The 24,993-nt window shown below is 41.6% G+C and overlaps 2 protein-coding genes across 2 annotated transcripts in view; one reads left to right on the forward strand and one right to left on the reverse strand.

Moving 5' to 3' along the window:
* LOC129816848 (F-box-like/WD repeat-containing protein TBL1X) overlaps nucleotides 1-6,008 on the forward strand; it is a 40,870-nt gene extending 34,862 nt beyond the window's left edge. The window contains exons 9-15 of the mRNA XM_055871776.1: nucleotides 304-364; nucleotides 475-596; nucleotides 811-885; nucleotides 1,026-1,153; nucleotides 2,133-2,298; nucleotides 2,489-2,590; nucleotides 3,868-6,008. Of these exons, the coding sequence (XP_055727751.1) occupies nucleotides 304-364; nucleotides 475-596; nucleotides 811-885; nucleotides 1,026-1,153; nucleotides 2,133-2,298; nucleotides 2,489-2,590; nucleotides 3,868-3,894 (681 nt within the window). The 3' untranslated portion in view covers nucleotides 3,895-6,008. The remainder of the gene's footprint in view (nucleotides 1-303; nucleotides 365-474; nucleotides 597-810; nucleotides 886-1,025; nucleotides 1,154-2,132; nucleotides 2,299-2,488; nucleotides 2,591-3,867) is intronic.
* A 92-nt stretch (nucleotides 6,009-6,100) lies between these two features.
* LOC129816849 (G-protein coupled receptor 143-like) lies at nucleotides 6,101-24,810 on the reverse strand. The gene is made up of 10 exons (XM_055871777.1): nucleotides 24,712-24,810; nucleotides 24,102-24,382; nucleotides 23,470-23,579; nucleotides 16,579-16,673; nucleotides 16,022-16,114; nucleotides 15,365-15,474; nucleotides 14,938-15,046; nucleotides 12,615-12,732; nucleotides 12,192-12,459; nucleotides 6,101-7,023 (listed from the first exon to the last, which is right to left on the reverse strand). Exons 2-10 carry the CDS (start codon nucleotides 24,358-24,360, stop codon nucleotides 6,920-6,922), a joined length of 1,266 nt encoding a protein of 421 aa, XP_055727752.1. The 5' UTR covers nucleotides 24,361-24,382; nucleotides 24,712-24,810; the 3' UTR covers nucleotides 6,101-6,919.
* Nucleotides 24,811-24,993: the final 183 nt, after the last annotated feature.

Here is a 24,993-nt window from a genome sequence, read left to right on the forward strand (position 1 = left end):
AGTTTGTTTTTCATACTAAGTCTTAAGAAGTTTGTTTTGTTTCGGTACTTTGCATTGAAAGTGGCTAATATTGAGTTGATTCGATCACAATTCCCACAGTAAAGGGAAACATTGATAGTGTTAACTAACGGGGAAAACTCAAGAAAGTTTAGTGAAGTTCAATCTCATGCTTCTATGCGCAGGCTGATATTTCTTCTGCGCGGCAGTCCCAGGGTAGCAAAGTGCACAGCTTAGAGGGAACATTGCCGCCCAATTGTCAAGAGTTTGTACTGCATTTTCTATGTATCTATTGTCATTTTCCAGACGACAATCATTTGGGACGCACACACAGGAGAGGCTAAGCAGCAGTTCCCCTTCCACTCAGGTAAGCCCACTGTGTCCCGAACAGAAAGATGTAGGACTTCAGCTTCCCGGCTGATGTGAGTTAACCCTTTGCAAACCCTCCTGTCCCTGTGTGCTGCCTCCTACCCACAGCTCCAGCCCTGGATGTGGACTGGCAGAACAACACAACGTTTGCCTCCTGCAGCACAGACATGTGCATCCACGTGTGTCGACTGGGCAGCGACCGGCCGCTCAAGACCTTCCAGGGCCACACGGTAAACAAACAGACAGCATCTGTGTTCTAACCTCTACATCTCACACTACTGAGGACATAGTCATACTTAGGATTTCTCTACTGAATGTGTTTTCCCCAACTTTTGTACTTCTGTAAAGTAAACAAGATTATTTTGTGACTAGTGGTAGGAAGAGCAGGATGTCTTGTGTTGGTCCTCTACGAGTCTACATGATATCTGCCCATGTGTGATTCAGAATGAAGTCAACGCTATTAAGTGGGACCCGTCAGGGATGCTACTAGCCTCCTGCTCTGATGACATGACTTTAAAGGTAATGCCAGTGCTTCTACTTCAGGCAAGATTCTGGACACACAATGAATTCCACCTCTTTCCTATGACCATGATCTATTTGTCAATATAAGAATGTAATGATTACATAGTGAGTTTAAAGTGTGCTGTGCTCTTCCCCAGATCTGGAGTATGAAGCAGGACTCATGTGTCCATGACCTCCAGGCCCACAGTAAAGAGATCTACACTATCAAGTGGAGCCCCACCGGCCCAGGCACCAACAACCCCAACTCCAACATCATGCTGGCTAGGTGGGACACACACACAGCTCCTAAGCTTGTTCTGGGACAACGTTGTGATTTATTAGTTGAAAATGGGCAGTGCGTGTGCCAGTGAAAGGGTCTCTTGTCAAAAAGTGTCCCAGACATCCTCCCAGGTCTAATAACTGTCAGTGGTTGAGGGACATAAAGCCTATGACCCAGACATGAATGCATGTGTAAATGTTACAGTTCAAATAGCAGAGGTATTTACAACCTCTACTGGCATCCCCTGGGATGGGCCTATATTTCATTCTTGATGTAAAACTGCCATTACCGCTATGACTTGTGAGGAACTTGATAGTTATCTGAGGTAAATGCGGTTATTGTACACCGAGATACAGCTCCTGTCTGATCCTGTGATTTTATTTGGTTCTTTACGAACTTTTTTAAAATTTAGTTTTAATCTCCATCTTTTCCTTTGTCTTTGTAAAGTGAGATTTGCAACCTAGCCAGGTTGACTTACACTACCTAATAATAACATTTTGATGAGAAAGTGTTAATGAAAGTCTGCTTCTCTTTTCATTAACACTTGCTTTCAACTGTGTCTCTCCTTTTGTGGTGACAGATATTCACACCATCACCATTTCACTGATCCTACAAAATCACACATCTTGTTTTGGCTCTGTGAATCAGCATTTTGAAATAGAATTTGTGTCGAGCACCAAAGCAAACTTATTGACATGTTTTTTACATTTCATATCCTTCTTTCCATGTGGTGTTGTTGTCAATCTAAAGCTGGAAAAACTACCCGGCTGCTACTTTGTCATAAAGGTGTTAAATCTGTCAAACCCTGTAAATTAACATTCGTATGGAAATACCAATGATGGCTTGTTGATATGAACATAAAACAAAAACAAAAAAAAAAACAAAGTTAGAGCTTGCATGTATTTCAGTTACAGTATGTCTTTGCATGTTGTAGATGGCAGTTAGTAGATGGAGAACTAACCATGTGCTATGTTGTACCCCTTAGTGCCTCGTTTGACTCAACTGTGCGTCTGTGGGATGTGGAGCGAGGTGTGTGTATCCACACCCTGACCAAACACCAGGAACCCGTCTACAGTGTGGCCTTCAGCCCTGACGGGAAGCACCTGGCCAGCGGCTCCTTCGACAAGTGTGTCCACATCTGGAACACCATGGTGAGTCACCCAGGAGATTATAACAGCTTAAACAGGTTATAGCAGCTTACAACAGTTAGTTACTTGGTCATGGAAAACTCCTGGCCCCAATGTACGACCCAGACAGTGAGATCAGTGATGTTGTAAGGTCGAGCAGGCAACTATGGCCATCTTGCAGTCCTCACCAGAGTTGGTTGTGTTGTGGTTACAGACTGGAGCCTTGGTGCATAGCTACAGGGGGACAGGAGGGATTTTCGAGGTGTGCTGGAACAGCACAGGAGACAAAGTTGGTGCTAGCGCTTCTGATGGATCAGTAAGTTGTCATATATTTTAGTTGAATTGGATTATATTATGTGAATCAAGCTGTATATCATTTGCAATGATCTTTTTTCTTTCATTTATGCAAGCACGGTCAATCACACGTTTCTGGATGTTAAAGTGATACTTCGGGATTTTGGCAATGAGGCTCTTTATCTACTTCCCCAGAATCAGATTAATTTTGTGGATACCATTTTATGTCTCTGTGTCCAGTATGAAGGAAGTTAAAGTTTTGTGAGCCAATGCTAACTAGCGTTTTTAATTTACAATCCGTGGAAGCTATGAGAATAGGAAGATTCAAATCTTTTGTGAAGCATCACAGCACAGTTGAAAAATATATGGCAAATAAAAATCCGAAATGGATGATGTTGGAAGATAGATGGGAGGGGTTGAGTGGAGCTGAAGGGTGGGACTAATAACAAGATAAACAATATAGGGCATACGGGATCTGTGAAATGTGTATAGGTGCGGAGCTATTGTGAAATAGCACAGTTACTAGTGGAAATCAAACTGGATGGACAACAGAAATAGAGGAAGGACTAAGAACAAACAAGAGAGAACTATTATAAAGTAGACTGTGTCTGTAAAATGTGTATAAGATGTATAAATTGAAGGTAAAAACAGAAATGTTTATCAGTTTACTCCAATTGGGGGATCGGTGGTAGGGTTTGCGGGGAATAATAATAAAGGTATACTCTTTAAAAAAAAGTATGTATGTCTATGTAGGTATGTGTATGTATATATGTGTATATGTATGCATACGTGAATGGATATATATATTTACCCCAAAAAATATGGGGGATTGGAAATGATGCAGACAATTACATTGGAAGCAACATTCTTTCCGCAATATTAAGCTGATCCACCCCCCCCCCCCCCCCCAAGAGAAAAAAGAAGAAAAAATAAAATAAAAAACTAGCGTTAGCGCAATTACTGGAAGTCTATGAGCATCTACTAGCATTCTAGCAAGTACCCATAGACTTCCAGTCATTGTGCTAACGGTAGTTAGCAATTGCACTAGCACTAGTTAGCAACTTCCTTCAAACTGTACGCAGAGTCATCAAAATGGTATCTATGAGTTCATCTGACTGGGGAAGTAGATAAATTGCCTCATTTGCAAAATCCCAAAGTATCCCTTTTAACCAAAGTGAATAAAAGCAAAGCCCCTAATGCTTTAGTCTCGGGACCAATGCTTTCAGAAGTGCATGGAGAGGAACCAAAATAATCCGAACCATAATATGTATTATTAATCATGTTATCTTTGCCCTCCAGGTATGTGTTCTTGATCTCAGAAAATAGCATCCTGGCAGTGACTTTGAAGTTAGACCCTGCCATCAGCAAACACTCTCATATCTCAAAGCAAGCCTGGCAACATGGAGGACATCCTCATAGGGCGGACACAGGAGACCTTTTAACAACCACAACCTACTTAATGGCAGAGGCAATCCTCAGTTTGTGGATTTGTGTCTCCTGTTTAAAACCACAAAGAACATTTCCTGGGTTAATTAACATACTGGACTAAATCCAATTTATTTTGTTCAGCCATGTTTTAAAAGGTGCCTAAAGAGGAAGTGAAATGATGACCTGCCTCGTGGCCAGCGGCCCTGCTGTTATCTGGCTAGGGTCTGAATCATGAGGAAGAGGGTTTGTACAGGAAGAGGTGTGAGGAGAGACAGACTGGTGTTTTGGGTGTGTTTGAGATGAAATTGTGAGAGAAAGGTTGTGTTTTAGAACTTATCTAAGCACATGTTAGCCCTATGGTGTCCTGAGTTGAGATACAATATGGGAGACATGAGGAGAGTGAGATTGTTATTGCTGCACTGGCATTCTCAAATTATGTGATGTTTAAATTGTCCTCAGTGGAGAATAGTTCCTGTTTAAACAGTACTTCTTGCAGATGTTTTACAAACGGACTTCTGAAAGTCAGAGTTAAAAAAGGTGCCGCTATGAGGTAGTTCTGTGCTCGCATTTAATAACATCAAGGTCAACCAAAATCACCAAACTGCCAAATTTAACTTCTCTAAGTTTGAATGACATTTAATTCACTTTAAAAAGAAAATATGCAAAAGAACGTGGTTTCTAAGCATATATTCTCCCTTCTGGATGTACATTTAATGAATGTAAAGATATGTAAATTAGAAAAATACACAGACTTCTATACTGTGTATATATGTTTATATTCAGTACACTTTAACGTAATCTTCTAGACGCTCAATACTGGCTAGAGCTATCACATCTTTTCTTTGCTGATACTCAGTTACAAGACCCTGATTTAAATTTAATGCATGTCAGATAGATGTTTCTTTTGTTACCATGTATGTTATTTTATTCTGCCAATTATGTGTGTATCAGGTTGGTGTGTTAAGTCAGGTGGCGCTGAAGTGGACTGTAGTCATTTCACTGATGGCTCTTTACACTTTAAGCCATGGAGATCTGTGCCTCAACGTAACTACATGGACAATGCATGGGTAGTGATGAATGGGATAAAGATGGGATGTTACATTCTGTAGGCTCTACCTGTTTTGTTGTGGTTACCCCTGGCTCAGGTCTGGGATGTGAAACAGGACCTGACTGTATTCTGCCCTAATGACAACCATTGAAATGGAAATCAGAACAGACAGAGAGCATGTTGACTGAGAAGGAGAGGATGCTGTGAAAATTTGTATCGTGTCGTCTTAATGTTGCTTTAGTAGCAAAGTGTCATCACTAGTCATCTACTGAGCTTTTCTTACAGTACTCCTTTGTTTGGCAGCGTGATCGTTCTGGTGGAAACCCAGGTTACATGCTGACTGATCAACCAGGCTCTGATTGGTCAAGTGGAAGTCCTGTTGTAGCTTCTAAGCTGTGATTGGTTGAGTTGGGTTGAGGTACCGACATTGCCACCGCCTGATCTAATTGGTCAGATTGGACTTATTATTTGACTTGCCTGTATGATGGATTTAGCTTTAATTGTGTGCAGTATGTCTACTTGTACTTATCGTGGTCTAACGTGACGGTCTTTTCAAACTAACAAGCCACCACTTTGAGAATGCCTTTTTTTTCTGGTCCATTCTTTCAGTCAAGCTCATTTTTAGAGCACTTTTTCAGAAGGTAGGCTCAGCTTTTGTTTGGATTTGCGCTGAAAGAGGAAGGCCAGCATTTTATTTCATTTTTTTATATAAATAAATAAATAATCGGGCGTTTGATGTTTTTTTGCTGAGAGCCAATATTGTCTGTGTCAGACTGAGAATCGGGCTATGGTTGGTGGCCATCTTGGCATGTTGAGAAGCCCAGTGTGGAATAAAGTGCTGTGACTGACAGCGATCTCTCTCCTACCCCAGTCTAGGATATGGTCATCTGTTTCCAAGACTAAACAATGAATTCACACTCAATGTCTCAAATAAATCACTCTATTTTGATATGAGAAAACACAGCGTCTGTTTCTTGTATTGTTTTTTTCCCACTTATGCAGCAGAATGTATAGCATTACTATGGTCATGTGCATAATGATGAAGTAGACACTTAGTGTAGCACTGTGGGAGATATTTAATGTTATCATTTAGCTTGTGATACATTATCAAACTTGAAATGACAATGCACTGAAACCCTGCTTCAATTTGGGTTAAAGATAACACCACAAAACCTCAACAATTGCTTGATGTTTAATACAGTATAAAATAGAATCAAAGTGCAATGTAAAAAATGTAATGTTAAAAACCTTAACAACAAATTGTTTTCCCCTAAATAGCATCTCAGGAAAGATATTCCCTTTATTTTATGCTTTTGGGGGCTAATTATGTGAACAAGTCATATAGGCATACATGCTTCTGCAGTAATAAGTAAGGCACATTTAAAGGGCAGTAATACAGATGTAAGATCTTAATTTGAGCCAGTTTGCTAAAGCAGGAATATAAGGTAGCCTTGGGGACTATTCCATTACTGTACAGGTGATAGTTCAATAATGTAACACCACACTGTCTTTAGCAAATGGCGATTTAAGAGGGCTGTGTGTGTTCAGTGCTGAGACAAAATAACTGGTCCTGCTATGTATCATCACGACATGAGGAGCAGACTGGTGGCCAAATGTGTCATGTTGTTCTGTGACAACGTCAAACCTATGACTGTGCTACAGCAGTAATTAAATGGCAGTTCTTAAGAGCGAAATAACTGAAATGGTACAGGTAGACAGATCATTTTTAACACTGCTGTTGGATCTAAAGAGGTGTCTGAGTTGAGGGTTTTCAAACAGCGGATGGGAACAGGGTCTAAAACTCAGTGGGGGAGAGACAAAACAAGATGCATAGTGGAGGCTGGCAGCAGGTGATGCAGCAGCTTGTGGCTCCAGCTAGTGCCTTGCAGAACTCCCCAATGATTCTCCATCTGCGTCTATATCCTCATAGTCTTGGTGCTCAGTGGAAATGTCGATTTCAATTGTACTAGACTCTGAACCTAGCAAGACAAAATAGGGGATAGGGGAGATGACTGAGTTAAGTGGGTATATACAATATATCCCTTCTCTTACACTTCAAATCATAACTCCCAAGTGCCTAAAATTATCATATGTCCTCTGCTGCTGCTCTCTTCATTCAAGGCATGCACAACAACTTCATACAAATATATCTGGCATATGTTTCAAATGATTGACAAATGTATTTTGGGAATTTTAGAATAGTTTTGACAGGACTCTATTTGCATGTGTTGTTATGGGTTCAAATATTTGGATCCTATTGTTTAAAAAAAAAAAAAGAAGAAAAAGTCAAGCCTAATAATTTTCACCTCAACTCTATATTGAAACTTAATTCACATTGGATTTACTATCCTTGAAAGTCATGATTTACATATTTTTATTTTATAAAAAATCTATTAAAATATGCAGAGCCATATTCATAAACAGGAAACACTAAAGCCTTAAATGTTTCTTTATTTCTTAAGGGGTTTTCATTTAAAAGTTAGGATGACTGCCAGGGATCCTGACCATCAATCAAAAACATTCAATATCGGTGTACATTATCTTGAGATTGTGCACACAAACAACTCACTAAGTCTGTTTAAATAGTAGAACATTTTCAATATTTGACATTATGGACTTAAGATATACAGCAGCACATCCCTGTTCAATACATGTTCTGCTATACTACAAAAACAGTACAGTGCCTTCAAAGTATTCATACCCTTTGACTTATTCCACATTATGCTGTGTTACAGCTTCAATTCAAAATTGATAAAAAAATATTTTTTCTCAAACATCTACACACAATACCCCATAATGACAGTGAAATTATGTTTTTAGAAATACTCTATACAGTGCTTTCGGGAAGGATTCAGACCCCTTGACTTTCTCCAAAAATGTTTACATTACAGCCTTATTCAAAAATGAATAAAATAAATAAAATCCTCATCGATCTACAAACAATACCCCATAATGACAAAGCGAAAACAGGTTTTTACAAATGTCGAGGCACAGATCTGGGGAAGGGTACCAAAAAATTTCTGCAGCATTGATGGTCCCCAAGAACACAGTGGCCTCCATCATTCTTAAATGGAAGAAGTTTGGAACCCCTAAGACTCTTTCTAGATCTGGCTGTCTGGCCAATTGGGTGAGAAGAACCTTGATCAGGGAGGTAACCAAGAACCCGATGGTCACTCTGACAGAGTTCCTCTGTGGAGTTGGGAGAACCTTCCAGAAGACAACCATCTCTGCAGCACTCCACCGATCAGGCCTTTATGGTAGAGTGGTCAGACAGAAGCCGCTCCTCAGTAAAAGGCCCACTTGGAGTTGCCAAAAGGCACCTGAAGGACTCTGACCATGAGAAACAAGATTCTCTGGTCTGATGACACTAAAGATTGAACTCTTTGGCCTGAATGCCAAGCGTCACGTCTGGAGAAAACCAGGTGAAGCATGGTGGTGGCAGCATCATGCTATGGGGATGTTTTTCAGAGGCAGGGACTGGGAGACTAGTCAGGATCGAGGGAAAGATGAACGGAGAAATGTACAGTGAGATCCTTGATGAAAACCCACTCCAGAGCGCTCAGGACATCAGACTGGGGGCGAAGGTTCACCTTCCAATAGGACAACGACACTAAGCACACAGCCAAGACAACACAGGAGTGGCTTCAGGACAAGTCTCTGAATGTCCTTGAGTGGCACAGCCAGAGCCCGGACTTGAACCTGATCGAACATCTCTGGAGAGACCTGAAAAAAGCTGTGCAGTGACGCTACCCATCCAACCTGACAGAGGTTGAGAGGATCTGCAGAAAAGAATGGGAGAAACTCCCCAAATACAGGTGTGCCAAGCTTTTAGCGTCATACCCAAGAAGACTCAAGGCTGTAATAGCTGCCAAAGGTGCTTCAACAAAGTACTAAGTAGGGTCTGAATACTTATGTAAATGTAGTATTAACATTTTTTATATGTAATACATTTGCAAACATTTCTAAAAACCTGTTTTTGCTTTGTCATTATGGGGTATTGTGTGAAGATTGATGAGGAAAAAACAATTTAATCAATTTTAGAATATGGCTGTAACGTAATAAAATGTGGAAAAGGTCAAGGGGTCTGAAAACTTTACAAATATATACATACATACAGTATACATACATACATACATACAGTACACATATATCCACATCTTTTAAAAATATATTTTCCTATATTATTTTCGCAGAACCCTACCACCCCTCCCCTAATTGGAGTAAACTAATGAACAACAACACTTAGGCATCTACTTCCAGCTTATACTATATCAATTTTACGGACACAATCTATTTTACAATAGTTATCTTTATTTGCCATATATTTTTAACTGTGATGTTTCACAAAAGTTCTGAACCAAGCCAAAACTGTTACTAGGCCACTCAGGAACAGTGGTGTGTATTCATGGCTGCCAAGGGAAGCCAGACTTCCCCAAAAAATGGACTAAGAAAAAAGTGTATGTTTTTTGTGTTTTCATAATTTTCTTACATTCAGCATCTTGCGAATTGAATCTCACTGGAGAAAGCATCCAAGTGAGCGAAACAGTGCCCCTCTGTCTCTGTATGTGTAGCCATCCATCTGATGCTGTCTGGTCAAAAAGATTATGACATTATTGCCGCCCAAAGCATTGAATACAAGGGAAGCCAGTGAACATTTGGCCTTCCTTGATTGAAAAAGTTTAAAATAATAGCCAATCAGCGTTGAGCTAAACTGAGTGAGCTGAACTGTGAATGGTCCTGGTACGCCAAAAGAAAGTGTAAAGGGAAACCAGTTTGGATTTGGCTTCACTACTATCACAGAGAAATACGTCATCGATAGAAACAACTTGAATTGTTGCATCTTGTTGTGTGTTGTCTTCCGGTGGCTAGCTAGCTAGCAAAAATTGTCCTTTTCCTAAATTAGCCATGTATGGGGATAGGGATTTGGTCTTATGGTTTTAATTTAATCTCTATACTGGTTAATAATTATAACTGCGATTTTGATCCAACCATAAAATACATTGTTCCCCTGGACTGAGATGAAGGAAGGTCAATATGTAGCTAGATGTAGAAAGCTAATGTTAACTAGCTAAGGTTGCCCATGAAAGGAAATTAGGCTAGCGAGCAAGAATTTTAGCCAGGTTGCCTAGGACAACAAAAAACTGAAGCGTGTACTGTATGGTAGAGTCATAGACTGTTTCATCAACATGAAAAAGAGGAGGTTGGCATTGGCATTTCTCTACAAGTAGGGTTAGTCAAAATGTTTTTTTCTGCTTGCATGAACACACACACAAATCAGAACCATGGCCAGCCACATCACATTTAGCTTATGTTGATTGGACTAAATTGTTTTCAGTATCTTTAAGTTGTCAGTGTATTAGAGTAATCATAGGTGATATGATGTTGAAGTTGAAATGGTGCTGGAATAGTAGTGTTTGCGACCTGCAGTATTTCTCTGTGGTTCTTAATCAATAGTTGTTTAGTAGCCCGAAATTGTCGGAAACATTAACTTTATTGACCATACTGTAGGTCATGTAACTGTTTGTTACCTGCAATATACTTTACAAAGTTGAATTTTTTCTGCCACTGTGTCTTTTTAGTGTCTCAGCCTTAGTTCATATGCCTTGCAACCATGATATATGCCTAACAGGTTTAATAGCAAACAAGGCATTTATCACACATTGTATTGTATATTTGTCCTTGTGTTTTAGGTTATTGTCCTGCTGAAAGGTGAATTTTTCTCCCAGTGTCTGTTGGAAACCAGGTAGCAGGTTATCCTCTATGATTTTGTCTGTGCTTAGCTCTATTCCGTTTCTTTTTATCCTAAAAAACTCACTAGTCCTTGCCAATGACAAGCATACCCATAACATGATGCAGCCACCACCATGCTTGAAAATATGAAGAGTGGTACTCACTGATGTGTTGTGCTAAATTTGCCCCAAACATAACTGTTTGTATTCAGGACATAAAGTGAATTTCTTTGCCATTTTTTTTTGCAGTTTTAATTTCATGCCTTATTGCAAACAGGATGCATGTTTTGGAACATTTGTATTCTGTACTTCTTTTCACTCTGTCATTTAGGTGGTGAAATCTCTGAGCGGCTTCCTTCCTCACAATCAACTGAGTTAGGAAGGACTCCTGTATCTTTGTCGTGACTGGGTGTATTGATACACCATCAAAAGTGTAATTAATAACTTCACCTTGCTCAAAGGGATATTCAATGTCTGTTTAGTTTTTTTACCCATCTACCAATATTTTATATATATTTTTATATTTAACCTTTATTTAACTAGGCAAGTCAGTTAAGAACAAATTCTTATTTACAATGATGGCCTACCCAATAGGTGCCCTTCTTTGCGAGGCATTGGAAAACATCCCTGGCCTTGGTTTTGTGGTTGAATCTGCATTTGAAATTCACTGCTCAACTGACCTTAAAGATACAGTAACTGTATGTGTGAAGTATAGAGTTTACGTAGTCATTTAAAAATCATGTTAAAGACTATTATTGCACACAGAGTGAGTTCTTGTTAAGTAAATCTTTACTCCTGAACTTATTTAAACATGCCATAACAAAGGGGTTGAATACTTATTGACTCAAGACATTTAAGCTTTTTAATTAAATTGTTTAAAAAAAAAAGTAAAACATCATTCCACTTTTACATTACGTGTTTAGGCTAGTGACACAAAAGCTTAATTTAATCAATTTCCAATGCAGTCTGTAACACAACAACAATTGGAAAAAGTCAAAGGATGTGAATACTTTGAGGGCACTGTAAATGTCATTTCTTGATAAGAACCAAATCCTTTTGTCCCTGGTAAGTTCTCCTGGCTCAGACCATCATCCTCTACAAGAAATCATCTAAGCTGATCCTGGGGACAATGTCTGACAGTATTATATTATCAAAACTGGCTTTACTAAGGGAACCTTTGCCTGGTGAGTGAGGCACATTTCCTATGGGTCTGAAGCCATCTATAACTTTATAATCTAAAACCAAACCCACAGTGGTATAATATGAAACAGACCAAGAGCAGCTTTATTGGCAGCACCATGCACAGTAGAATCTAGATGATGCTGACCAGTGTGGGTATTACCGGTTTCACCAGCCCTGATACGCTCGGGAGTTACCATTGCCATTCTCCCTGCTCTGCAGCCATGTATGCCCAATACCTTCTGATAGGATGCTGATGGCGTCGGAGGCTGGCTGCCCATTGCCCTTGATGTTCTTGCCAGTCATGTTCTTGGCCTCCTGGACGTGGCTCTGGTAGAGCAGGGTGGAGCCCACGATGGGGTTGTAGCCCCCCACGTTAGCCGCCGAGGTGGAGGCTGAATCCCAGGCCAGCTCCCTTCTCCTCTGCAGGCTGCAGTCCACGTCAAAGCCCGTCCAGCCATGGAAGGCCAACGTGTTGAGGAAGCCTGACATGGGGTTCAGGATCCCCTTGAAACAGTAGAACACAGAAACCATCAGGTATGAACAAACCTGAGCCTTCAGTGTAACACACTAACATTGGTGCTGGACAAGTTTGCTACACAAACAAACGCTTTTGGCTAAGATCGTTTACTATAATCAAAATGGATTCAAAGTGAACCCACCATGATAAACCAAGTGATGATGGCTGTGTTTCGTATATTTTTCAGGTCACTGGGTTTTATGTCCGTCTGCATCTCCAGGTAAAACAGCAGGCTCTCATTGATGATGTTGGGAAGCCAGCTGAAAAGTGGGAATTATGATACAGGTATTGTACATTAATGGCAGGAAAGCATACAGAATGTTTTAGAGGGATTTGTCTTAAGATCTATTGTCGATTAGAGAATGAGTAGTGGTCTGATACTCAATAAATGTTGAACATGGAGGACACCTCTTCTACTGAGGCTTATTTTTAATAGTGCTAATGTTTTGTTCCATTGCTGACTGGACAGATTCACCCAGGGCTACCTACAAAAGTAATTGATTAAAAGTTTAGTAAAAAATCAGTTGAAGTGCCAGTTATTCCATTTGGAAACTTGGATATTAGATTCCAAGGGGCCTCTGCGGGTCTTCGTAATGTTCTGAAAGTGTTTTTTTTAGAAATACATGGATTTACACTACAGCATTATAAGTATGACCTCTCTGAGTAAAGTCATGGACTTTATGAAAGACAGTCAGGAAGGACAGTTGCCTTAATCAAATTTAACGTGACTTTGTTGCCAAGAGCTGTAATATACAGTACCAGTCAAAAGTTTGGACAAACCTACTCATTCAAGGGTTTTTCTTTAATTTGACTATTTTCTACATTGTAGAATAATAGTGAAGACATCAAAATGATGAAATAACACATTTGGAATCATGTAGTAACCAACAAAGTGTTAAACAAATCAAAATATATTTCAGATTTTTCAAAGTAGCCGCCCTTTGCCTTGATGACAACTTTGCACACGCTTGGCATTCTCTTAACCAGCTTCATGAGGTAGTCACCTGGAATGAATTTCAATTAACAGGTGTGCCTGTTAATTGTTAATTTCTTTCCTTCTTAATGCATTTGAGCCAAGAAGTTGTGTTGTGACAATGTAGAGGTGTAATACAGAAGATAGCCCTATTTGGTAAAAGACCAAGTCCATATTATGGCAAGAACAGCTCAAATAAGAAAAGAGAAATAACAGTCCATCACTACTTTAAGACATGAAGGTCAGTCAATCCGGAATATTTCAAGAACTTTGAAAGTTTCTTCAAGTGCAGTCGCAAAAACCATCAAGTGCTATGATGAAACTGGCTCTAATGAAGACCGCCACAGGAAAGGAATACCCAGAGTTACCTATGCTGCAGAGGATAAGTTCATTAGAGTTAACTGCACCTCAGACTGCAGCCCAAATAAATGTTTCACAGAATTCAAGTAACAGACACATCTCAACATCAACTGTTCAGAGGAGACTGCATGAATCTGGCCTTCATGGTCGAAATGCTGCAAAGAAACCACTAATAAGAAGAGACTTGCTTGGGCCAAGAAACACGAGCAATGGACATTAGACAGGTGGAAATCTGTCCTAAGGTCTGATGAGTCCAAATTTGAGATTTTTGGTTCCAACCACCGTGTCTTTGCGAGATGCAAAGTAGGTGAATGGATGATCTCTGCATGTGTGGTTCCCATGAAGCATGAAGGAGGAGGTGTGATGGTGTGGGGGTGCTTTGCTGGTGACACTGTCGCTGATTTATTTAGAATTCAAGGCACACTTAACCTGCATGGCTACCACAGTATTCTGCAGCGATACACCATCCCATCTGGTTTGCCCTTAGTGGGACTATCATTGGTTTTTCAACAGGACAATGACCCAAAACACACCTCCAGGCTGTGTAAGGGCTATTTGACCAATAAGGAGAGTGATGGAGTGCTGCATCAGATGACCTGGCTTCAACAATCCCCCAACCTCAACCCAATTGAGATGGTTTGGGATGAGTTGGACCGCAGAGTGAAGGAAAAGCAGCCAACAAGTGCTCAGCATATGTGGGAACTCCTTCAAGACTGTTGGAAAAGCATTACTCATGAAGCTGGTTGAGAGAATGACAAGATTGTGCAAAGCTGTTATCAAGGCAAAGGGTGGCTACTAGAAAAATCTCAAATATATTTTGAATTGTTTAACACTTTTTTGGTTACTACATTATTCCACGTCTGTTATTTCATCGTTTTGATGTCTCCACTATTATTCTTCAACGTAAAAAATAGTAAAATAAAGAAAAACTCTTGAATGAGTAGGTGTATCCAAAACTTTGGACTGGTACTGTAGATTCCTCCATAACCATTCCACTTGCCATCAAGCTATTTGTATGCTGTTTGGCTGACAATACAACAGAACACAATACAACACAATACAACAGAACACAGGAGAAATTGCATACTGTGTACTGTGTATACAACAATGAAATGCAATATTCTGGTCTTACCAAATAAAGAAGACCAGCATGATTTTGAAGAAGCGCATTTTTATCTCTGTTCCCAGGCGTCTCTCGTTTTCTGTGTAGATCCCTTGTCGTCCCTTCAATAATGCTGTCACTGAATGGAAAATACAAACGTTCACTTCCTTTCCTTTCTTTCTATTTTGATGGTCATCACAAAACCTTTATTTTGAAAAAGAATAGGTATGAAAGATTAAAACGTTTAGAGATAAAACACATTTCTGTAGCCCTATACAGTTCAATACAATAGAGCTGTTAGTATTTATCTCTGTATGGAATATCTGATATGAGTGTGCTGGGCCCTGGTAAAAAGTAGTGCACTAAATAGGGAATAGGGTGCCATTTTGGAAGCATAATGCCTGTTCAGGGCTCTGTATCATAAAGAGCTTGGGCCGGAGGGGCAGGGTGAACTGACCTGCAGACACAGTCCTGGCGAACAGTGTAGGGTTGACTATAAGCACCAGCATTAGAGGAGCGTAGGTAGTAATGTAGTGAGGAATGGCATGCTGCAGGCCATTTTCACAGCTGCAACACAAGAGAGCACACTGAGAGAAATGCACTGCACATCACACAACCATGCACGTTTCCTCCAAGCAGGGAGGAAGGATCACAGGATAATCAGTAGAGAGAGAAATGTTGGGTTTGCACACCACAATCATCAGGCATTTAAACTACAATATGGCTATTGACTGCCAGCACTGCACAGGTCTTGGAATGCACAGAAAACTGGTCTAACATCAAGAACAAAAGCAAAACATTGTGTTCTTCACTGTATAACCCATACCAGTTAGCACAATATCATACATTCCTCATCATCATGTATTCTGAGACAATGCTCACTCATCCCAGTATGTTGACAGTCAGCAGTACAGTAAACAGTCGCAAGTCTACATTTTCAGTGCATTTCAGAACAACACAAATGTTATGTCATAGACACAGACAAAGCCAACCCACTGGGCACACACTGGTTGAATCAACATTGTTTCCACTTCATTTCAATAAAATGACGTTGAACCAATGTGAAATAGATGTTGAATTGACATCTGTGCCCAGTGGGAAGCTGTTGACATACCTGGAGATGGATGGGTAGTAGAGCATAGCCACACCCTCCACACACAGCAACACAGCCAGACCCCATGTGATCATGTGATAGAGGATGATGGTACTGACGGAACAACAAGACACACATCACGTCATGAGCCAGGCAGAGATTTCAACAGACACATAGTATACTGCACACAATATTTCACTGATTACATATGAGATACATGGTAAAGCCCAGAGAGAAGTGGTATCAGAACCGAAGAGCAGATTTACACATCCGCTTTCTAATGGAAGTGGCATATCATTAGGCCAGTATTAATAATTCAACACAATATTTGGTTTTGCGTTACATCAGAGGCTGTAGTACTTTTCCCCAACTGGAAAGACAGGAGTTCTATATTGAGGAGTTGTAGCTATATTATATTGAAAGATTACAGATATTATATTGATGATAGCGCACATCAGAGGCTATAGTACTTTCCCCCAATTGGAGACATAGTCAAGAGTTTGATTGAGAGAGAACAGATTTGATATAGAAGTGATATAGCAGAAGGTGATAGATGGCAGGAGGAGAGTATAGACTACCTGATTCCTGCAGATCTTCTGACCACCAGGAAGACGTCCACAGCGTAACAGAAGGTCCACCAGAAAGATGCACTGAAGAACAGCTGGATCCACATCTGGGGAACACAAAACCAGATTCAACATCAGAACAACACACTGTATATAAACAATACTTCATCGAGCATCATACAGGATTATAAACATGGTTTAGAATCTCTCCTGAATAAGTAACTAGATAGTTTTTTAATGTAACAAACTAATGTAGGTCTAATCTCTTTTATTTCAAATAAGCCTATGTATGTGTCTCCATATGCATTAAGAGTTACATGTATACATGACCATCTCAGCAAATGTCAGTCAGTGTGTTCAAGCCCAAAAACTGGATCAAGGTTGCTAAATGCTCCCTGCGGAGTAATTTACTTATTCTGGGAATTTCACATGCTCTAAATCAGTGGTTCCCAAACTTTTTATAGTCCCGTACCCCTTCAAACATTCAACCTTCACCTGCGTACACCCTCTAGCACCAGGGTCAGCGCACTCTCAAATGTTGTTTTTTGCCATCATTGTAAGCCTGCTACACACACAGACTATACAATACATTTATTAAACATAAGAATGAGTGAGTTTGTCACAACCCGGCTCATGGGAAGTGACAAAGAGCTCTTATAGGACCAGGGCACAAATAATAAAATAATAATAATCAATCATTTTGCTCTTTATTTAGCCATCTTACATATAAAACTTTAGTTGTGAAAAAGTGAATAAGTCACCACGTCAATGAGAAGGGTGTGCTTGAATGTAGGTACTAGGTATGTATATTACATGTAGGTATATTACATTGCAATATTGGGTTGTATTGGAGAGAGTCTCAGTCTTAAATAATTTCCCACACACAGTCTGTGCCTGTATTTAGTTTTCATGCTAGTGAGGGCCGAGAATCCACTCTCACATAGGTACGTGGTTGCAAAGGGCAGCAGTGTCTTAACAGAGCGATTTGCGAAGGCAGGATACTCTGAGCGCAGCCCAATCCAGAAATCTGGCAGTGGCTTCTGATTAAATTCAATTTTCACAGAACCGCTTGTTGCAATTTTGATGAGGCTCTCCGGTTCAGATATCGGTAAGTGGACTGGAGGCAGTGCATGAAATGGATAATGAATCCAGTTGTTTGTGTCATCCGTTTCGGGAAAGTACCTGCGTAATTGCGCACCCAACTGAAGCTAATCTGAACACAAGGCTCCCTAAATTTTATCAGCATATCCACTGGGATCCACTGGGATCCTCTGCCTCTAACCCTATTACAGGGCCTGAGTCACTGGCTTACTGGTGCTCTTTCATGCCGTCCCTAGGAGGGGTGCGTCACTTGAGTGGGTTGAGTTACTGACGTGATCTTCCTGTCTGGGTTGGCGCCCCCCCTTGGTTTGTGCTGTGGTGGAGATCTTTGTGGGCTATACTCGGCCTTGTCTCAGGACTGTAAGTTGGTGGTTGACGGTATCCCTCTAGTGGTGCGGGGGCTGTGCTTTGGCAAAGTGGGTGGGGTTATATCCTTCCTGTTTGGCCCTGTCCGGGGGTATCATCGGATGGGGCCACAGTGTCTCCTGACCCCTCCTGTCTCAGCCTCCAGTATTTATGCTGCAGTAGTTTATGTGTCGGGGGGCTAGGGTCAGTTGGTTATACCTGGAGTACTTCTCCTGTCTTATCCAGTGTCCTGTGTGAATTTAAGTATGCTCTCTCTAATTCTCTCCTCCTCTCTTTCTTTCTCTCTCTCGGAGAACCTGAGCCCTAGGACCATACGTCAGGACTACCGGGCATGATGACTCCTTGCTGTCCCCAGTCCACCTGGCCTTGCTGCTGTTCCAGTTTCAACTGTTCTGCCTGCGGCTATGGAACCCTGACCTGTCCACCGGACGTGCTACCTGTCCCAGACCTGCTGTTTTCAACTCTCTAGAGACCGCAGGAGCGGTAGCGATACTCTTAATGATCGGCTATGAAAAGCCAACTGACATTTACTCCTGATTATTATTTGACCATGCTGGTCATTTATGAACATTTGAACATCTTGGCCATGTTCTGTTATAATCTCCACCCGGCACAGCCAGAAGAGGACTGGCCACCCCTCATAGCCTGGTTCCTATCTAGGTTTCTTCCTAGATTTTGGCCTTTCTAGGGAGTTTTTCCTAGCCACCGTGCTTCTACACCTGCATTGCTTGCTGTTTGGGGTTTTAGGCTGGGTTTCTGTACAGCACTTCGAGATATTAGCTGATGTACGAAGGGCTATATAAAATAAACTTGATATGATTTGATGATATCGAATGCGCGACCCGGGCTGGGAAAATTCTGGATCATTGTTACTCTAACTTCCGTGACGCATACAAAGTCGCCCCTCACCCTCCTTTCGGCAAATCTGACCACGACTCCATTTTGTTGATCCCAGCCTATAAACAGAAACTATAACAGCCCGTGCTCTATAAACGCCCGGGCTCAGGTCTGTTCAACGCTGGTCTGACCAATCTGATTCCACGCTTCAAGATTGCTTCGATCACGTGGACTGGGATATGTTCCGGATAGCGTTGAACAACAACATTGATGTATACGCTGATTCGGTTTATTAGCAAGTGCATCGGTGATGTTGTACCAACAGCGACTATTAAAACCTTCCCCAACCAGAAACCATGGATTGATGGCAGCATTCGCGCAAAACTGAAAGCGTGAACCACTGCTTTTAATCAGGGAAAGGCGACCGGAAATATGACCGAATACAAACAGTGTAGCTATTCCCTCCGCAAGGCAATCAAACAAGCTAAGCGTCAGTATAGAGACAAAGTAGAGTCGCAATTCAACGGCTCAAAAACGAGAGGAATGTGGCAGGGTCTACAGTTAATCACAGACTACAAAAAGAAAACCAGCCCCGTCGCGGACCTCGATGTCTTGCTCCCAGACAAACTAAACAACTTCTTTGCTCGCTTTGATAACAATACAGTGTCACCGACACGGCCCGCTACCAAAACCTGCAGACTCTCCTTCACCGCAGCTAACGTGAGTAAAACATTTAAACGTGTTAACCCTCGCAAGGCTGCCGGCCCAGACAGCATCCCTAGCCGCGTCCTCAGAGCATGTGCAGACCAGTTGGCTGGTGTGTTTACGGACATATTCAATCAATCCCTATCCCAGTCTGCTGTTCCCACATGCTTCAAGAGGAACACCATTGTTCCTGTTCCCAAGAAAGCGAAGGCAACTGAGCTAAACGACTATCGCCCCGTAGCACTCACTTCCGCCATCATGAAGTGCTTTGAGAGACTAGTCAAGGATCATATCACCTCCACCCTACCTGACACCCTAGACCCACTCCAATTTGCTCACCGCCCAATAGATCCACAGACGACGCAATCGCAATCACACTGCACACCTAACCCATCTGGACAAGAGGAATACCTATGTAAGAATGCTGTTCATCGACTGCAGCTCAGCATTTAACACCATTGTGCTCTCCAACCCCGTCATTAAGCTCGAGACCCTGGGTCTCGACCCCGCCCTGTGCAACTGGGTCCTGGACTTTTTGACGGGCCGCCCCCAGGTGGTGAGGGTAGGAAACAACATCTCCACCCCGCTGATCCTCAACACTGGGGCCCCACAAGGGTGTGTTCTCAGCCCTCTCCTAGTACTCCCTGTTCACCCATGACTGCGTGGCCATGCACGCCTCCAACTCAATCATCAAGTTTGCAGACGACACTACAGTGGTAGGCTTGATTACAACGATGAGATGGCCTACAGGGAGGAGGTGAGGGCCCTCGGAGTGTGGTGTCAGAAAAATAACCTCACACTCAACGTCAACAAAACAAAGGAGATGATTGTGGACTTCAGGAAACAGCAGAGGGAGCACCCCCCTATCCACATCGATGGGACAGTAGTGGAGATGGTGGAAAGTTTTAAGTTCCTCGGCGTACATATCATGGCCAAACTGAAATGGTCCACCCACACAGACAGCGTGGTGAAGAAGGCGCAGCAACGCAACAGCGCCTCTTCAACCTCAGGAGGCTGAAGAAATTTGGCTTGTCACCAAAAACACTCAAACTTTTACAGATGCACAATCGGGAGCATCCTGTCGGGCTGTATCACCGCCTGGTACGGCAACTGTTCTGCCCACAACCGCAAGGCTCTCCAGAGGGTATTGAGGTCTGCACAGCGCATCACCGGGGGCAAACTACCTGCCCTCCAAGACACCTATACCACCCGATATCACAGGAAGGCCAAAAAGATCATCAAGGACAACAACCACCCGAGCCACTACCTGTTCACCCCGCTATCATCCAGAAGGCGAGGTCAGTACAGGTGCATCAAAGCTGGGACCGAGAGACTGAAAAACAGCTTCTATCTCAAGGCCATCAGACTGTTAAACAGCCATCACTAACATTGAGTGGCTGCTGCCAACATACTGACTCAAATCTCTAGCCACTTTAATAATAAAAAATGTAATGTATCACTAGTCACTTTAAACAATGCCACTTTATATAACGTTTACATACCCTACATTACTCATCTCATATGTATATACTGTACTCTATACCATCTACTGCATCTTGCCTATGCCGTTCGGCCATCGCTCATCCATATATTTATATGTACATATCCTTATTCATTCCATTATAATTGTGTGTATAAGGTAGTTGTTGTGAAATTGTTAGATTACTTGTTAGATATTACTGCATGGTCGGAACTAGAAGCACAAGCATTTCGCTACACTCGCATTAACATCTGCTAACAATGTGTATGTGACCAATAGAATTTGATTTGATTTGAACTCACTCAGATGCTTCGCTATATCACATTTGACATTGTCCGTAAACTTCAGTTCATTTGCACACAAAAAAATCATACAATGATTGTTAATGCAGACAGAGAAGAGCTCCAACTTCTTAATCATAGCCTCAATTTTGTCCCGCACATTGAATATAGTTGCGCAGAGTCCCTGTAATCCTAGATTCAGATCATTCAGGCGAGAAAAAACATCACCCAGATAGGCCAGTCGTGTGAGAAACTCGTCATCATGCAAGCGGTCAGACAAGTGAAAATTATGGTCAGTAAAGACAAGTTAAAGCTCGTCTCTCAATTTAAAAAAACAACATGTCAATACTTTGCCCCTTAATAACCAGCGCACTTCTATATGTTGTGAAAGCGTTACATGGTCGCTGCCAAAGAGTTCATGGTCGCTGCACAAGAGTTCAGGGGCCATGCTTAAACAAAGTTAACCATTTCCACTGTAGTGTCCAAAACGTCTTTCAAGCTGTCAGGCATTCCTTTGGCAGCAAGAACCTCTCTGTGGATGCTGCAGTGTACCCAAGTGGCGTCGGGAACAACTGCTTGCGCGCACGTTACCACTCCACTATGTCTCCCTGTCATGGCTTTTGCGGCATCAGTACAGATACAAACACATCTTGACCACCAAAGTCCATTTGATGTCACAAAGCTGTGCAGTACTGCAGAAGAGGATGTCTTCCTTAATTGACCCCCCATAAACATAACGGACATATACCAGGAGCTGTGCCAGGACCGCCACGTCTGTTGACTCATCCAGCTGTAATGCATATAATTCACTGGCTTGTAATGCGAAGGAGTAATTGTTTCAAAACGTGTCCTGCCATGTCACTGATGCGTCGTGAAACAGTGTTGTTTGATGGAGGCATTGTCTGTATAGTTTTTGGGGCCTTTTCACCCAGCATTGTCCCAGCCATATCCGTGGCAGAATTAAGTCCTCCACAATAGTATGGGGCTTGCCTATCCTAGCCACTTGGTAGCTCACCATATAAGACGCTTCTAGCCCCTTCTTATTAATGGTATATGTTGCTTTTATACGTCTTACTACTTGAAAGTCATCTTAATTCTCGCTCAAAATACTCCCGTGGCTTATTTTTCAAATTGGCATGTTTTGTTTCTAAATGTCTGCAGAAGAGTGAAGGTTTCATCGTGTTGTGAGATAGTAATTTTGCACATATAACACACTGTGGCTGAGGAAAGGCACTACTCCCAACATAAGAGAACCCCAAATCAATGTAGTTCCCATCATATTTACCCCTCTTCGATGGTCCAACGTCGCTGTCTGTTGTTCGGTGCTTTCCCGGGTACATACGGACCGTTAGTGGAATTCCCGCGAGAGAGTAACAGTTAATGTGATTGGATGTTAATTATTTGACTAGGCTACCTGTATTTGACATTGTGTTGTTATTTCGATGAACACTAGATGGTTGAATTTTATTTTTGGTAGTGAAACGAGGCGACTCAGGCGAGAAAAAAACCTCACCCAAATGTATAGCCCCGTTGGAAAATATAAATGAACTGTTTGAAAATGTGAAGAATTTATTTTATTTTTAAAATAATTTAAAAAAATGTGAATCACATTTTTATTTGGCGTACCCCCAACGGCATTGCACATACCCCCAGTTTGGGAATACCTGCTCTAAATAAAGGTGTTGGTTCAACACGCCTGACTCTCCTCAACACCCTCTGCTGTGTGCAGTGAGATGGTTGTTATAACTTCTTTAAGCTTTAGGTATGAAGGAAGTTAGAGGTAGTTTCGTGAGGCAATTAACTAGCGTTAGCACAATGACTGGAAGTCTATGGGTATCTGCTAGCATGCTACTTCTAACTTCCTTCATACTGGACCCAGAGACATAAAAATGGTATCCACAAGTTCATCTGACTCTGGGAAAGTAGATAAAGGGCCTCATTGCCAAAATCCCGAAGTATCACTTTAACCACCATTTTGTCATGCAAGTGACTGTTCAAATGTAAGATCATAGCATCTGCTAGCCTGCTACTCCCAGTACTGTATATTTGCTGAGCTCATATTTGTCTCCTCTGCTAGGTCAGACGGTTTTCTTGGTTAGGTTACATGGTCAAGAAAACATCTATCATACATACTGCACTGCCGACACAGAACACCTCTGGCCACATGTCGCTGTTGTTGGCCACATTGATCCCCCTGACAAGGTTGGGCAGGCCCAGCCAGATGGATGACCTCACTATGATACCTAGAGGAGACAAACACAACAAGACCTCTCAAAACATTTGACCATCATATAAAGATCTGTTTTACAAGATGTCAATGAGGGGGGCTCCCGAGTGGCGCTGCATATCAGTGCTAGAGGCGTCACTACAGACCCTGGTTCAATTCCAGGCTGTATCACAATCACAATTGTGTGTGTATCCGTTGCTCCTCCACATACACATTCTCCTCTTAGTCCTTGTGTAATGATTGCAGTGAGACCCCCAGGCCTGTTATAAAATCAAGCTAGTAGGCTAACAATCCATTCTTTGACTGATGATATGTGAGACCTATTGGCCTGCAAAATGCCTATTGCATAAATTGTATTTCACTAGCTACAATATCTGGTTCCATTGTCATAAACTGTGATAAACAATCTAAAATTGTACAGTAAAGTAGAGGGACACAATTACAAACGTGGTGTACGCCTACAACTTTGATTAAATTCTCCATGGTATCGACTGTGACGCGAAAGGTGTTCATGAAAAGTAACGGGACATAGCCTTACCTGCACATCCCAGTACATCACATATGCTGATGATAAACAATATTCTCGACGAAGACGCTGGTTTGGGAAGAGGGTACTGTCCAAGGCGCCTGTAACCCCTACGTTTGGGCAAAATTTGTAAAATAGAAAATATCAAACTTAAACTTGCGCTACCGATGCAAATGGCGCCAAAGAAGAGGGGCTGAAAAGTAATGACAAATTCGGTCGATGCGTCTCGGTTTGGGCAGCAGAACGTCTCCAGCCTTGGGGATGCCATCATGGACTCGATGGAAAGAAGCAGGCTACGGTGTCAGGGGAGAAAAGAAAGGAAAATTCATTAATTTAGTCCGTGGAATGAGGTCTGTTTCAAGTGAAAATCACGGGTTGAATCATCATGTGCTTCTATTTAATCCTTCCAGTCAGGGTTTAACTGCCCCACATTGGTAAGAAGCCACATAAGAATGTTGCTCAACATTTGTAGTAAAAAGGCTTAGGCTACTTTTTGTTAAGTTAAATGTTTCCACAAAATTGTCCATGCCTCTATAATATTAAGTATAAATTGCATTATGAGTGTGAGAAAACGTGGAAATTAAGTGTATAAATGTGTATTCAGGAAAATACTGAATCATACCTTTAATAAATAGCAGCTGCAGTAGTCCTAGTGGAAAATATGAAATGCACAGTATGCAAACTTTTACCAATTGTACAAGAACATCTGATACTATGCAGTTGTTTGGAGTGGTTTGAATGTAGGTAGGCTACATTAGGAAGTTGAAATAGAGTAACAAAGTTACTAAACCCTACCCTGTCCAGACAGATCATTTATGAATAGCCTACTATGCAGCACCTGACCTGAGTAGCTAGAGGAGCTGCTACATTCCAGCTCTAAGAGCCTGAAAAGCAGGTAAACCGT

Source organism: Salvelinus fontinalis, chromosome 19 (assembly GCF_029448725.1).
Source record: "Salvelinus fontinalis isolate EN_2023a chromosome 19, ASM2944872v1, whole genome shotgun sequence".
Classification (NCBI taxonomy): Eukaryota; Metazoa; Chordata; class Actinopteri; order Salmoniformes; family Salmonidae; genus Salvelinus; species Salvelinus fontinalis.